General features: G+C 41.5%; 1 protein-coding gene across 1 annotated transcript in view; it reads right to left on the bottom strand.

Annotated features, from left to right (window-relative positions):
- LOC121381729 (pneumococcal serine-rich repeat protein-like) overlaps positions 1–16,187 on the bottom strand; it is an 83,101-nt gene that overhangs the window by 22,662 nt on the left and 44,252 nt on the right. Inside the window, exons 15-19 of the mRNA XM_041511076.1 lie at positions 13,739–13,931; positions 12,147–12,292; positions 7,990–8,106; positions 7,465–7,589; positions 266–454 (exon numbers count right to left, since the gene is read on the bottom strand). Of these exons, the coding sequence (XP_041367010.1) occupies positions 266–454; positions 7,465–7,589; positions 7,990–8,106; positions 12,147–12,292; positions 13,739–13,931 (770 nt within the window). The remainder of the gene's footprint in view (positions 1–265; positions 455–7,464; positions 7,590–7,989; positions 8,107–12,146; positions 12,293–13,738; positions 13,932–16,187) is intronic.

The following is a 16,187-nucleotide window of genomic DNA, read 5'->3' as shown; positions in this document are numbered from 1 at the left end:
TTTCTTCTGAACGTTGGACAGCTTTCAGTGTATAGTTATAATTGAAATGACCATGAATGCATACGTCAGTTATGGAGTGTCACCGTAGTAGATATATATATATATATATATATATATTAACGACACACCGGGTATGATTCGTTCCATTGAGTGGTACTAAATATAACTATACACCAATTACCTCCAACCAGGACCCCCGAACGCCCGTTTCTAATTGTGGTCATGCGAGACTGCAGCTTCAATGCATGTTCCAAATGTGAGTTACCTGAGGAGGGTTTCCGTCCACTGCATGAACCGTAACCGCTGCTGTGGCGGTTCTGTTGGCTGAACTGATCGTCAGAGTAAATCTGTAGTCCTTGGAGCCTACGAAGAGTGACGCGCTGAACGACAGAACCGCATTGGCACGCTGAGACGAGGTGGGGAAGATGTTTCCGTTTCCATCAAGACAGGTTTTCTAAAATAAATAAATAAATAAATAAATAAATATATAAATAAATAAATATATATATATATATAAGAACAAATTCAATCAAATCCCAAGAATCCCAAGCATCTCTGGCGATGATCAGGGCGAGATGTAGCCCAGTGATAAAGCGCTCGCTTGATACGCGATCGGTCTGAGATCGATTCTCGCCGGTGGCCCATTGGGCTATTTCTCGTTCCAGCCTTTGCACCTCGATTGGTATATCAAAGGCCGTGACATGTGTTATCCTGTCTATGAGATGGTGCATATAAAAGATCCCTTGCTAATAATGGAAAAATGTAGCGAGTTTTCTCTCTAAGATTACATGTCAAAATTACCGAATGTTTGACAATCACTAGCCGATGATTAATAAATCAATGTGCTCTAGTGGTGTCGTTAAACAAAAAACTTTAAACTTTTACTGGGGATTATTATTGCATTATTCCTGTTTGGTGTTATTGTTTTTTGTTGTTGTTGTAATTACATCAATATTATAGTCATCGTCATTATATAATATCATCATCATCATTATCATTATTATCATTAGCATCATCATCAGCAACAGCATCGATAACTGAAAACAGCAGAAGCAGCTACAGCAACAGAAGGGCAGCAGTGGTTTTCGGGTTATTCAGGGTGGTTATTTTAGGGAAGGGTTCAAAACCTGCCAGAGTTTGCTTCACGCAATTGTAGACAACTGAGCAAAAAGTCTTAATAAACCTTTTGGCAAGCTTTGCCCAGCTGATACTGATAGCTCACGTGTACGGTGCGCCATCAAGATGCTGCTGCTATTACCATCACAACCACTACGATAGAAATGATGTTTACATTATGACGTCATAACATTTGCACATAACGTTTACTGAGCCACGCAGCTAATAGTGCAGGATAGTGGAACAACTTAAGTTTCCTTTTTGAATTTAACCTTTTGATGTCCACGTAGAGAAACTTGGTAAGTAGGCTTACACTATATTGTCACATATTGTAAAATACTCAAACGAAATAACAGTTTGAAAATAGGTATACTATCAACATGGTTTAAAGCTGCGCCCCAAAAATATTAGCAATTTTACCAATTTGTAGGTTACAGAAACTATTTATCCAAATTTAAGTTTGAGTTAGCCAAACAAAATATAACAATAGTAAAGGTCTTTAAAGAAATACATTTATTCAATTTTAGAGTTTTTATAATAAAATATATTCGTCAAATTCATCTTTAATTTATATTTGGTTATTTGACGAAAGACAGCTTAAACCATGAATAAATAAACTGTACATCGATCTTCAGGAATAATCAATAACATTTAATAACCAGTTGTAAACCCGTTTCACAACAATGTGTCTCCTGTGATGTCGTAAACAATGGTTACCAAGGACGTTGCCTCTGTGTATGATGCGGTTGGATAATTGTATATGCTTTACCACTTATGTAACCATGTAGTGATGGAGTCGAGATCTGAAACAGCCACCGATTTAATGTAATACAAATATCAATAGCAGAGCGGGACCTAGTCTGAAAGAAGTGAGGGTGGGTGAGAGGGGCGGCTATACAATAAACAAACTCAGAATCAGAACAGTAGTAGTTTGGCTTGTTTTGTTTAACACACATTGATTAATTAATCATCGGCTATTGGATGTCAAACGTGATAATTCTGACTCGCTACATCTTTCCTAATGCAGCAAGGAATCTTTTATATGCACTTCCCCACAGACAGGATAGCACATACCACGGCCTTTGATATACCAGTCGTGGTGCACTGGCTGGAACGAGATATAGCCCAACGGGGATCGATCCCACACCGACCGCGCATCATGCGAGCACTTTACCACTGGGCTACGTCCCGCCCCGGACAGTAGTAGAATAGGGACTTCTACTGGTAAGCAATAATCGAACTTCTAAACCATAAGTCCGAAATCGGATCTATAAACGCGACAAAATGCATTTTTAGGGTCCACTTTAAGGACTAAACCAAAAGGCTTTTGTATTTTGTTTTAAGGATTCAGCATGCCCCATTGCCGCTAATCACTGCCTGTGATGAATTCGAATGGAAATGAAATGTTTCACTTTTTAACCCATTTAAGTTATAAAGGTGCAGGTAGGTGCTGGGACTGTGCACACGCATACCAAACTTTGAAGTGTTCTGAAAATTTAGTGTTCACTGTGGAATTTATTAATTTTTCTTACACATCCTTTGGTGAGAACATCATTCGTTATTTATGTAACACATACTAATAACACACGTACGTGTATTATCGTTAATTATGTAACACATACTAATAACACACGTACGTGTATTATCGTTAATTATGTAACACATACTAATAACACACGTACGTGTATTATCGTTATTTATGTAACACATACTAATAACACACGTACGTGTATTATTGTTATTTATGTAACACATACTAATAACACACGTACGTGTATTATCGATTTAAAGATATACGACAGGCTGCTTCTAGGCGATGACCCTGTCACGCGGCCATACCACCCAACCAAATAAGCCCGATAGAAACTGATAGCTTTGTCACCTATAACTTCACCTGGAACTGATTACTTTGTGAAGCATAAGCGTCGAAATACATTTTACTTGAACAAAGTTGTTTTAAACGTGTTTAAACAAAACCTCAGAATATGTAAGTAATAAATACTACATTCGTGTCCGATTCGTGGTTTAAAAACCTATCCGCTCGTTATCAGGTGAATATGGTATCCAACAGCCACTCAAGAAGTATTTATAGTGCAGTTTTAATATGTCAGCTCAGAGTTTTTTGTTAAGATCTGTATGTATCATATTGAAATTAAAGTTGATTTTGTTTAACGACACCACTAGATTACATTGCTTTATTAATCATTGGCTACTGGATCCCACATACAGGATAACACATATCACGGCCTTGGATGTACCAGTCGTGGTGCAATGGCTGGTGATGATGATGATAACTAGTTTAACGTGCTCATATACCACTAGGGTTTCGAACACGCCCATCCCGAGTCCGACCTCCGATAAGAACGGTGGCCTGACTCGGGATGGAGGGGGGGGGGGGGGGGGGGGTTGTTGAAACTGGGCAGAATTTTGAAAATAGCAATTAGTAAAGAAGTTAATAGATAAAATAAAAACAATAAAAAAGTTACAAGCCAAAAATAAAAAAGAATTGACTGCTCGGCCGAATATTTATATAATTTGGAGCATTTTAGAAGGACAGTCCAAAATTAAATAAGAGAAAGAAGAGAGGATCGGACTATTTAATAATATTAAAAAAAAGAAGAAGTAATTTCGACATAAAATTTTGAACGCAGATCTAAAAGTTTAAAGTCCGATCGATATGTCCACGCGAGTGGCCTCGTTAAGGCCGTTTGGGTGCACAGCATCTACGGGGAGGTGATGTTGTTCCTCTCCTCAAAGTGAGGCACCAGTCTCCTGTAGCTGTGGGTGCAAAGCAGTGGACCATCTGTGGGTACTGGGTGCCGGTGACGATCTTCATGATTCTGTGGATGGTGTTGTTATCCATGTCATGGCTGAGGAATCCCTGTCGGTAAAGATCATCCCGGCGCGACGTCACTACAATAGCTTCCACTCCCCGTAGTTTGACCGTGTGGATGGCGACCTGGTGGCCATCGGGAAACGTCTTGAAGTTTTCCTCGTAGACCCCGCCTGGCAGTCTGTCGGGGTCCGTGAGGTCTCCCACCAAGTACTTAGAGTACTGGCCTTTGATCTTCCGCGCTGCCACTCTCCAGTCACCCGAAGAGGAAGTAGAAGGCCGCGTCTTGGCTGGTTGGCCCCCGGGGGGGGGGGGGGGGGGGGGGGGGGGGGGGGGGGGGGGGGTCACGGCCTTCCTCTTAACAGCCCCAACATCCAGAGTCGCTGTCGCGGAGTCCTCCGTAGGTGGGGGTCTCGACGCAGACGAACGACGAGCGGGAACAGGTGACGCTGGTCGCGGCGCACTGGTTGGCTGCTCCACTTCCCGCATCTGAACAGTCGGTCCGGCTGGTTGGCGAATCGCCTCCCGTCGATCCGTCCGGTTTGGTCGTGTTGGGGGCGGCGACGCAGACGGGACCGCCAATGGCGGTTGAGCCGCCAGCTTTGTCCCCGCCTGAGCCGCCCCTGGCGCACGTTTCCTCATCCTAGTTCTCTTCCTCTTGGCTGTAGCCGCGTCGCCATACACCAAGGTCACGGTTGCCCGTGACCCGGTGTACGCGACGCGGTACTCTAACAGCGATCCGTAACTAGCGATCAATCCCCCCAGGTGGGAGGGGGGGGGGGGGGGGGGGGGTAGCTCGAGAGCGCACGAAATAACGTCCAACTTCATCGCTGGTCAAGTTGAGAGTCGGCAATGGCTGGAATGATAAACAGCCTAATGCGCCCACCGACGGGGATTGATCGAAGACCGCCCGCGCATCACGCGGGCGTGTTACCACTGGGCAACGTCCGGCCCCTCCATGTATCTAATGCATGCTGGGGGCGGGATTTAGCTCAGTCGGTTGAGTGCTCGCTTGAGGTGCTTGCGTCGCAGGATCGAACCACCTGTGCGGATCCATTCAACTGATTGGGTTTTTCTCATTCCAACCAGTGCACCATAACTGGTATGTGCTTTCCTGTCTATTCATGTATCATGCTAGTAATTGCCCTTTTCAAACGTTGCACCCACTTCTTACAAAATCCCTGTATCCGCCCCTGTATATATTTTGTGACACCAGAATATCAAGTTACTTATAAAATACCTGAAACAGTCACTTAGATAATTGCGCACGCTACAACTGACTGATTTGAAATTGAAGAGTCCCCACCACACGTTCAGGGCCGTACCCTGACCAAAATCCATGGGGGGGGCACTAAATTTTATAAATAATTTTTAACATACTATAAAGATTAAACATTTCTATGCTATTACTGGAGATATATAAAAAAAAAAAAAGGACAAGATTCTCAGGGGGGGGGCAGCTGCCCCCCCTGCCCCCCCCCGGAGGGTACGGCCCTGACGTTATGAATATTCCATTACTCGGTCACGCTCCACCGTCAACCATTGTGACATTCAATCGTCAAATTGACATTTGTGATACCGAAATAACAATTTATTCATGAATGTTTTACGTATTAATTTCTATATCTCCCGTGTGTGTGTCTGTGTGTGTGTCTGTGTGTGTGTGTGTGTGTGTGTATGCGTGTGTGTGTGTGACAGTGTGAGTGTGTGTGTGTGTGTATGCGTGTGTATGTATGTATGTTTGTGCATGTGTGTGTATGCGTGTATGTGTGTATGCATGTATGTCTGTCTGTCTGTCTGTCTGTGTCTGTCTGTCTGTCTGTCTGTCTCTCTCTCTCTCTCTCTCTCTCTCTCTCTCTCTCTCTCTCTCTCTCTCTCTCTCTCTCTCTCTCTCTCTCTCTCTCTCTCTCTCTCTCTCTCTCTCTCTCCACCGTTATCAACATCATTTTTTTTATGTGTGTGTGTGTTTTGTTTATGTTTGGTTGTAATTTGAAAAGAAAAGGTTTTGCTTTTTGTTTGCTTGTTGTTCTATTAATTGTTATTTGTTTGGTGGGTGTTTCCCAGCAGCATAAACAATCACTTTCACACACCTTTAATACGATGGACGCAACATATTCGTTTATGAAGATGCCACGGTCATAGAAAGGTGCCAAAAAGTGTGTCTGTGTGGGGGTGGGGTGGGGGTTGAGGTGGGTGTGGGTGTGTGGGGAGGTGGTGGTTGCACACACACACACACACGCATACACACACACACACACACACACACACACACACATATATATATATATATATATATATATATATATATATATATATATATATATATATATATATACATGTATAAATCGCTGCTGCTACAAAGCAGGGGACACATGCCCCCTCCCTCCCCCTGCGCTTCTTACGCCAATAGATGGCCGTCAGGTCATGGTCTATGTGGGTGTGGTTTGACTCGTATTGAATCGATACAATTCAAACCGTATTGAATCGATACAATTAAAATCCCATCCACATTGGCATTTGCCTGTTAGTTCTGCTGGGCTGGGTTTCGTGAGATGACCACAATCAACGAATGGTAAAGGGCTTCGTTTCGGTCCTGGTTGTATACCGTGAAAGGGGAGGTGGACACACGCTATTTAGAAGGGTGCAGGGAGATTCTCCCCCTGCGAAATATTTATCTTTGAGTGGCCTCGTGCCGGATTTATCGACATCACTTCCTGTTATTAGCAGATGTGTATTTTTGGTATTGGGTGTCGTTAAACTATAGCCCGTCCCACAGGAAAAGCCTTTTTTCATGCTATGGAATTTACTACAAGTTATTTACATCTGAGCCTATTGATTTGTAAATTGCACACAACAATAGTTGGGGGGTTTTCAAAACATTTTTACTGTTCTTCTTACGTCAAACCAAACTGAAATTATTAAAAAACAAAAACACAACAACATTTGTTTTGTAATAGAATGATGGGATGGACTACAGGTGTAGAGTGGTCTCCTGCGGTGCGATGGGTTTCTGGATCGATCCCCCTCGATGGACTCGAATATTCCCATCACAACCAGTCCCCCCACAAGTTACTGATTATTAAACATACTTGAAATAACTATTGTGTTAGATAGCAAATAACTCCCTTCCTTCCAACAGTTGAACTGACCATAATGTGGGACCAGTAACCCGTTATGCTGATCGATAACTGAACAAAAAACCCCAACCCCCCAAAAACCCCAATGACAGCAAAAAAATACAACAAACAAAACAACGGATAACCATCTTTGCATCTTACCGAGTCGGGATGGGATGTAGCCCAGTGGTAAATAGAATAGAATAGAATAGTGGTTTAACGACACCCCAGCACGAAAAATACATCGGCTATTGGGTGTCAAACTATGGTATCCATTGGTAAAGTGCGCGCTTGATGCACGGTCGGTCGGGGATCGATTCCCGTCGCTGTTTAACATCCAATATCCGCTGATTAATAAATCAATGTGCTCTAGTGGTGTCGTTAAACACAAAAACTCACCGAGTCAGTAATTTGCTGACATGTCCAATCGTATATTAGACTTCCATCATCATCCGGGTCATACGACGTGCTGCCATCTAGCGTGAACGTTCCACTCTGTATACCCACAGTGATTGCGCTGCCACCTGGTAAGAATAGTCAATCATATACAATAACATTTTCATTAACACCACCCACCTTACCCCAATTTATTTTTAGCGCAAAACCATACAAATTCAAACCCGAGTTGCAACAAATACCACACGATAAGATTCGGAGGGATGAGTGTTAGAGCTCGCGCGCGCGAGAGAGAGAGAGAGAGAGAGAGAGAGAGAGAGAGAGAGAGAGAGAGAGAGAGAGAGAGAGAGAGAGAGAGAGAGAGAGAGAGAGCGAGAGAGAGAGAGAGAGAGAGAGAGAGAGAGAGAGAGAGAGAGAGAGAGAGAGAGAGAGAGAGAGAGAGAGAGAGAGAGAGAGAGAGAGAGAGAGAGAGAGAGAGAGTAATAGGACTTACATAGAAACATACATACACGCATTTTGAAGTCTTACCTAGAATCTCTGCGACCAAGCTGCTGGACTGGGTCTTTAGTACGACGCTGGCAGTGCTCGAGCGTGTCACGTTACCGGCCATGGACACCGTGACTGTCGCCGTGATGGTGGCGTCAGCTACAGTAGAAAAAGAAAACATGAGCAAAACTGTCAAGAACCATTTTGAGTTTGTGATCTATTTTCCGGTATTAAAGGTGTGTCACGGGGATTCTATAATACCCGTAACTGAATAAAACACAATTATCAAAATATCTCTCCTAACTGTATATCTATTAGATCTCTTTGTAACAGGCGGTTAAACCCTAGTATGGCTCGTCTGTAGGTATGATCAGAGATACGATCTTATATAAAGTATATATTATTATAGCACGTTTAGCTCACTAGAAACACAACAAAACACAATACACTTTGGAATCTGTATTAACCTACGCTGACAAATGTACAGCCGTAGTAGTTAATTAATAACAACAATAATAACAACCCAGAACTGATCACTTAATTAGTTAATCTCTAGGTGTCTAGTTACACAATATGCGAATCACTTCACCGTGATACAACACCCACACGTGTGATAATTGAGAAACGCTTCCAGGAGAAGTTAATTAATAAAGGAATTACAACACCATTCCTAACTGGTTAATTTTTAATTAACCCTTACTACTCGTTCAGTAACGTGTGATAATTTAGAAACGCTGCCAGGAGAACTTAATTAATAAAGGAATTACAACACTATTCCTAACTGGTTAATTTTTAATTAACCCTTAACTACTCATTCAGTAACCTTGTAACACAGAATTAATACTGGTACCTATCACAATAAAGACAATAACCTACAGTTTACCTAGGTCTTCTAGGATGACTGGCTAAGCTTTATCTTACCAAATATTCGTATAAATATAGACCAGTAAGACTACGATTTACTTCGTCAGATGACCGAAGACACTGTCTAAAGAATATTGGTATAATACAGTATTAAAATATTTAAAAGTCACATCAATCACGTCAAGGTTATACACAGAGCAGAAATGATATTTACCAAAGTCCACACGGACTACGTTCCCGGGAGGCGTTCCTTTTTGGTTCTCCTCGATATCTCTAAAAACTAGCTATTTATTATAAATCAGAATATTGCCTGGGGGTACAAGGCGGTACCTCCCCCTATCATCTGATATTCCACCTCTCCCAGAGTCGGTATAATTTCTCTGATCGTCAGACTTACTGACGCCTTGGTCGCCAAAATCACGGTCGTCGAAACCGCACTCGCAGAGGTATTACGTAACTACTCGCCACATGGCCTCCAAAGCTGGACTAAGTGCATATTGGAATGCCCGATCGCGCGAAGTATTACGTAACAAGTTGCCCACCTGGGCTACGTGCAATGAAACTGCACACGGCCCTCTAACACAATTAAAATCGCCACAGGCGAAACAAATTTAATAGCATGTTCCGTCACAAGGTGCTATCTCAAAGTTGCATAATGACAGTATTCAAATCATGTTTTTATTAAATTCTGCTTTAACATATAAAGACTACACCTTTAACTATATGCCCAAAAATTATTATAGGAAATGATTTTATCTACTAGTAGAAAATACATTTTTATTCGAGAATCTTTATCACAAACAGATGCTCACATATAACTGCTTATATATCACCTTTAAGTGGTTGCAAGATTGTGTAAATTTCTACTGTATTTATATTGAATTTATATTCACTAAATATGCTGGTCAAAATTAATAAATAATCCAAAAATAATCCAAATTCAAAATAATCAGTTATCTTGCAGTTTTAAATTAAAAGTTTGTTTAAAGGTAAATGGAATTGACACATAGTCATCAAAATGTGTTATAGTCTGTTCCAATAAAGGTCACAAATCTCCTGTTTACTGACACCTTTATTTTAATGTACCACCTTGTACATCAATGAGAGCCCACACAAGTAAATGCTAAATTAGGTGGAGTATCATTAAATAGGTATTTACAAACTATTTACTTGTCAGTTTAATATGAAAGAAACAATTGACAAAAATCGTTTTTATTCTATTTCCGACACTACTTTAGAAAACATTGCTTTATTAATCATCGGCTGTTGGATGTAATTCTGACATATAGTCTGAGAGAGGAAACCCGCTACGTTTTTCCATTAGTAGCAAGGGATTCCACATACAGAAAAGCACATACCACAGCCTTTGATATACAAGTCGTGGTGCACTGGATAAAACGAGAAATAGCCCAATGGGCTCACCGACGAGGGTCGATCCTAGACCGACCGCGCATCAAGCGAGCGCTTTACCACTACGCTACGTCCCGCCCTTAGGAGTTATATACGACGAAAATCGAGTTGTAAACGTGCTCAGTTTTAAATAAACGAATATATAAAAAGACAGAAAAAGACACTTCAAACAGGCGGGGTGGGGCGGGGCGGGGCGGAGCAGGGGATCTGTTTAATCATAGAGTCACATTCTGAGACTGAAATTGGTATATCTAAATGTAGCAGTTTCTAGCTGGAACTATTTATATGTTAGACAGATAGTTTTTTCTTTAAAATAAAATTTAACAAAATATTCATAAGAAATCATAGACGCTGCCATTATTTTATATCATAAGTCATTTAATATCATATTTAATATTTATTTAATAGCACCCCAAAGTGATCTTAGAGAACCCCCCCCCCCCCAAAAAAAAAAAAAAAAACCCGACAAACAACAACAAAAAAACCCCGGAGATAAATCATTTTTACTCCAGTGGGTCAGTATTATTATTATTATTTACTGTATATATGAAAATGTTCCAATATGTAACCAATGTGTATTACTAGTCATTCTAAAATTAATCCACACTGAAATGGTCTTGAAACGGTCTTGAAACAGTATTCATTTTTCGACATACGAGGGAAGGGCACATTAAAAGTGATGCTTCTATTCGATAAGTGCAAAAAGTTTGTTTTGTTTAACGACACCACTGGAGCACATTGATTTATTAATCATCGGTTACTAAATATCAATCATACGTTTGGTAATTCTGACATATAATCTTAGAGGAAACCCACTACATGTTTCCATTAGTAGCAAGGAATCTTTTATATGCGACATCCCACAGACAGGACAGCACATACCACAGACAGGATAGCACATACCTGTGACGGGATAGCACATACCACAGACAGGATAGCACATACCACTGCATTCATCTAGTGAAAATAGTATCCAAATAACGCAAACTTGTTAAAAACACTTTTATTTAACATGACAGTGTATAGCTGATAAATTGATGGTGTTGTCAGCAATGAAAAGATCTACCTATTGGCACCTTTTTTCAAATTTATTTTAATTTTAAATTGAGAAGTTTCATGTCGGTGGGCCTATAAAACAAAGAATAAAAAAATATCTGGCTTAACATTTATTGTTAACATTCAGCGTTTTGTCATATACCAGTCAGAACAGCACACACTAAGGCCTTTGGCATACCAGTCGTGGAGCACTGGTTAAGACGGGGGGGGGGGGGGGGTAACCTTATATATGGCTGAGAGATATCTCAGAATAGCGTTCGAGGGTTAGAACATTCATTATGTTGATCGTCTGTTTTAAATGATTCATAATATAACTATACCAGATGTAAAAGTTTAGATGGGGCACCACGACTGGTATATCAAAGGCCGTGATATGTGCTATCCTGTCTGTGAGATGGTGCATATAAAAGATCCCTTGCTACTAATAGAAAAATGTAACGGGTTTCCTTTGTAAGACTATATGTCAAAATTACCAAATGTTTGACATCCAATAGGCGATGATTAATAAACCAATGTGCTCTAGTGGTGTCATTAAACAAAACAAACGGGTTTTTCAGATGGGGTGTGGTGGCCTTACTTTGGGATTTACACCCCCTCCACTCCCACAATACAACTGCCATGTAGACAGCCAGTCCTCATTAGCGACGCTATATACACGATCGCCGAGTAAATAGCCACTTCTAGGTTAAGCGACAATGATGACAGCTTGCATTACCGTTGTTTTTATGGAATTATCTTGAAACACAAAGAATATGTCGACAGTACAAATCGCAACAGAAGAAGAGATCAGAACGATGGGAAACTGTTCAAACGGCCTTGAGTATTATATTACAGATGAGAGACTACAGGTTTTATTAAAAAGTACTCACCGGGTAGGTCCCTGGGCAAGACGACGTATTTGGCCAACGTCTTTGTGGCAGAGTTCACCTTCACACGGCTCTTGTCGAACGACCACAAGAACTGCATGGTTTCCTTGGCACACGATGACATTTTCACTTCGGCGATGAGTTCAAAACTGAAATGAAACATACACGGCCGAGTCCATTTAATATTGTTGACTGGCGTGGGAAGCGGGTTAAGAAAGGGGGAATCCAGTAGCAGCAGCGATGATTTATGTATATGTATGCATGTGTGTGTGTGTGTGTGTGTGTGTGTGTGTGTGTGTGTGTGTGTGTGTGTATGTGCGTGCGAGCGTACTTTCGTGTGTGTGTGCCCCCACCCCACGTTTTGGCACCTTCCTACACCATTGTTGTTTATAATAAAAGAACGAACCGAATTTGCCCATGTCTACATATAATTATGGTAGTTAAAGGTCCATACATATTCGAATATGCACAAACATGAACGAAGTGAATGAGAAAATGGTGGTTAAATTCCATACATAGTCGAATATGTACAATTATTAACTAACGTCACGAGCAAATGATAGTTAAGGCCGATACCTAGTCGAATATGCACAAATTGGATTTAACATCACGAGAAAATGAGAGTTGAAGTCCAAATAGTCGAATATGTGCAAATTCGAACTAATTTAACGTGATTGTACATATAGTCAAATATGCGTAAATAATACTATCATTACGAAACAAATATGGTTAAAGCCCATTCTTAGTCTAACATACGCAAATCTATAACGACATTACGTGAAAATGATGCTCAAAGTCCATGGTAGTCAAATATGCGCACATGACATCTATAATAATATTACGAGGAAATCTGTACTAACATTATGACAAAAATAATTGTTAAAAATAAATATATACATAGTAAAATATGCGCAACGCTGAACTAACATTATGAGAAAGTGATACTTAAAGTCGATCCATAGTAAAATATGCGCAAATCTAAACTTACATTATGAGAATGAGATACTTAAAGGCCATCCATAGTAAAATATGCGCAAATCGGAACTTACATTATGGGGTGATAGTTAAAAATCCATACATAGTCAAATATGTGCCACTCTGACCTAACATTATATAAGAAAATGATAGTTGTAAAAGTAAAGTAAAGTTTGTTTTATTTAACGACGCCACTAGAGCACATTGATTTTTTTATCTTATCATCGGCTATTGGACGTAAGTCAAACACATGGTCATTTTGACACAGGCGAAGAGGAAACCCGCTGTCGCCACATAGGGCTTCTCTTTTACGACAGACAGCAAGACATCTTTTATTTGGGACCGCTTCCCACAGGCAGGATAGCACAACACCATGGCCTTCCTTGAACCGGTCGACCACGGATCACTACCCCCGGGCAAGTACCGCTACATCCGGGTACATTGAGCCTTGCGGAGCACTCACTCAGAGTTTGGAGTCGGTACAGGATTAAAAATCCCATGCCTCGACTGGGATCCGACCTACCAGCCTGTAGACCGATGGCCTAACCAAGACGCCACTGAGGCCGGTTATGATAGTTGTAAGTCCACCCATAGTCATACGTGCGCAAATCTGTACTCACCTGTCGGATCGCTTGATTTTGTCGGTGTCGGCTAGCGCAATTGCCCTGACCTCAGGGATGGGAAACGCCGACTTGGCCACAGTTAAGGTGGTGCTGTGAGAGGCACCCAGGAAGTTGGTCACTGTCAAGCCGATGGTGTAGGTCCTGCCACTCAGTGTTCCAGTAACCGACAGCTGGTTGGTGCCATGGCCAGCTGCAGCATTCGAAATCACAAAAAACACTTATACACAGACTACAACAATTATATATATATATACTACTCAAAAGAATTTAAGGGTCAAACATTTATAACCAAATAAGTTTCAGAGTGTATTAGATTGATGATGTAAACTACACCAATTTTTTTATTTATTGTTCCATATTTACAAAAAACCACAAATAAACGTCACTGTATACAAGAAAGTCACATGACATGCTGTCAAAGTTGAAGGTTGTCCAATATATCGGATTTTACACATTAGAACATTCGTTTGGGACGTGTGTGAATCCACCCCTGGCGCGAATACACTCGACACATCATTGCCTCATGCTGTTGATCAGCAGTCTGAAGACTCTTGTGGGAATGGCCTGCCACTCTGCCATAGGAAGTTGACCCAGATCATGAAGGTTGGCGGAGGGGCATGGTTATCCCGCCTCTCCTGCCTAATTCGTCCCAGGCGTTCTCTATTGGGGCCAAGTCAGGCGAATATGACTGGCCAATGACCATCCTGGCGATACCTTGTTGTCTGAGAAAGTCCGTTACACCCTGGCGCGATGGGGTTTGGCATTGTCATCCTGCAGAACTGCCCCGCCGCCAATCGGACTGAAGGCCTGGGAGAACAAACGGCCGGATAATCTCATTCAGATAGCGGATTCCATTCAGATTGCCATCCACCACATAGAGGAGGGTCCTGTGGTGGATAGAGAATATGCCCCACACCATGACGCTGCCACCACCGAACCGGTGACGTTGTCTAACTTAAAGTCAGCGAAGCGCATCCCCAGGACGTCTGTAGACACGAACCCTTACCGTCGTTGAACCGGAGACTAAACCTGGACTCATCAGTGAACATCATGCGACCCCACTGAACACGTTGCCACCGCAGATGAAGCGATGCACCAGTGACGTCTGGCCGTTCTGTGACGTGGTAGGAGTGGTGGTCGAACAGCCTGGCGACGGCAGCGTAAATTATTGGCTCTCAGACGATTGCGTATGGTTTGATCAGCCACTCGAGTTCCAGTCGCAGTCCGCTAAGACTGTCACGTAATCGGCGTGCAGTGGTTGTGCGTTGACGTAGAGCCATAACGGTGATGTAGCGCACCTCTGATTTTGTAGTGCTTCATCGGGTCTTCCCGAATTTGGACGGTTTTTCGAACAGAATTCGTTTGCTGGTCGTTGCCACAGTAGGCTACGACACTCTGACTGACACCAAGCTCAGACACATTTATTTGCGTATTGCCATCCTGAAGCCAAACCATAGCCCTTCCTCGATCTTCGATGGTCAGTTGAAGTCGTACCATTGTCGAATTTGGAGTGTGCACCGTACACGAACGCAAGCACTCAATTATACGGAAATTCAGCATTGGGAACATGGAATACACGTGCAAAGCGTGCAAATGAAGCGCTTTGTGAAAAAGCAAGTTATGGGCACTTAGCAGACCTTTCGCTTTCGCCCTAATTTACGTGCAAATGTAAGCATGTTTTCGCCATTAGAACTAGTCGACAGTGTCAATGACAGTGGATTTTAATTCATTTATGGGTTGCTTAGACCCACTTTCGTCAAAATGGAACAATACCATGCGTGACATTATGGTCTAGCTAATATAATTGACATTCAGAAAATAATGTCGAAAATATCGTCTGACCCTTAAATTCTTTTGAGTAGTATATATATATATATCGTAAATTCAATAGTCCAGTAGTTATGTCAATGAACACGTGTCTGATCAGTGTCCTATCCAACTGTAGTATTCAAAATCACAAAAACACTTATACACAGACTACAACAATATTATATATATATATATCGTAAATTCAACAGTCCAGTAGTTATGCCAATGAACATGTGTCTGATCAGTGTCCTATCCATCTGTAGCATTCAAAATCACAGAAACACTTATACACAGACTACAACAATACTATATAATATGTCGTAAATTCAACAGTCCAGTAGTTATGCCAATGAACACGTGTCTGAGCAGTGTCCTGTCCAAATGAAGCATTCAAAAACACAAACACACTGGTACACACACAGTACTATTAATATCCTAAAATATATTATATATATATATCGTAAATTCAATAGTGCAGTAGTTATGCCGCTGAACTCACATCTGATCAGTGCCCTATCCAAATGTAGCATTCAAAACCACAAAAACCATTAAGCTCTATCCTAAAGCTGTATCCTAACCGGCCGCGAGCGACGCAAGCGATTATTTTAGAAATCATTGATTTCAATTGCCGTATCCT

The sequence above is a fragment of the Gigantopelta aegis genome, chromosome 9 (assembly GCF_016097555.1).
Source record: "Gigantopelta aegis isolate Gae_Host chromosome 9, Gae_host_genome, whole genome shotgun sequence".
Classification (NCBI taxonomy): Eukaryota; Metazoa; Mollusca; class Gastropoda; order Neomphalida; family Peltospiridae; genus Gigantopelta; species Gigantopelta aegis.
This window is presented reverse-complemented; position numbering and strand designations above follow the sequence as displayed.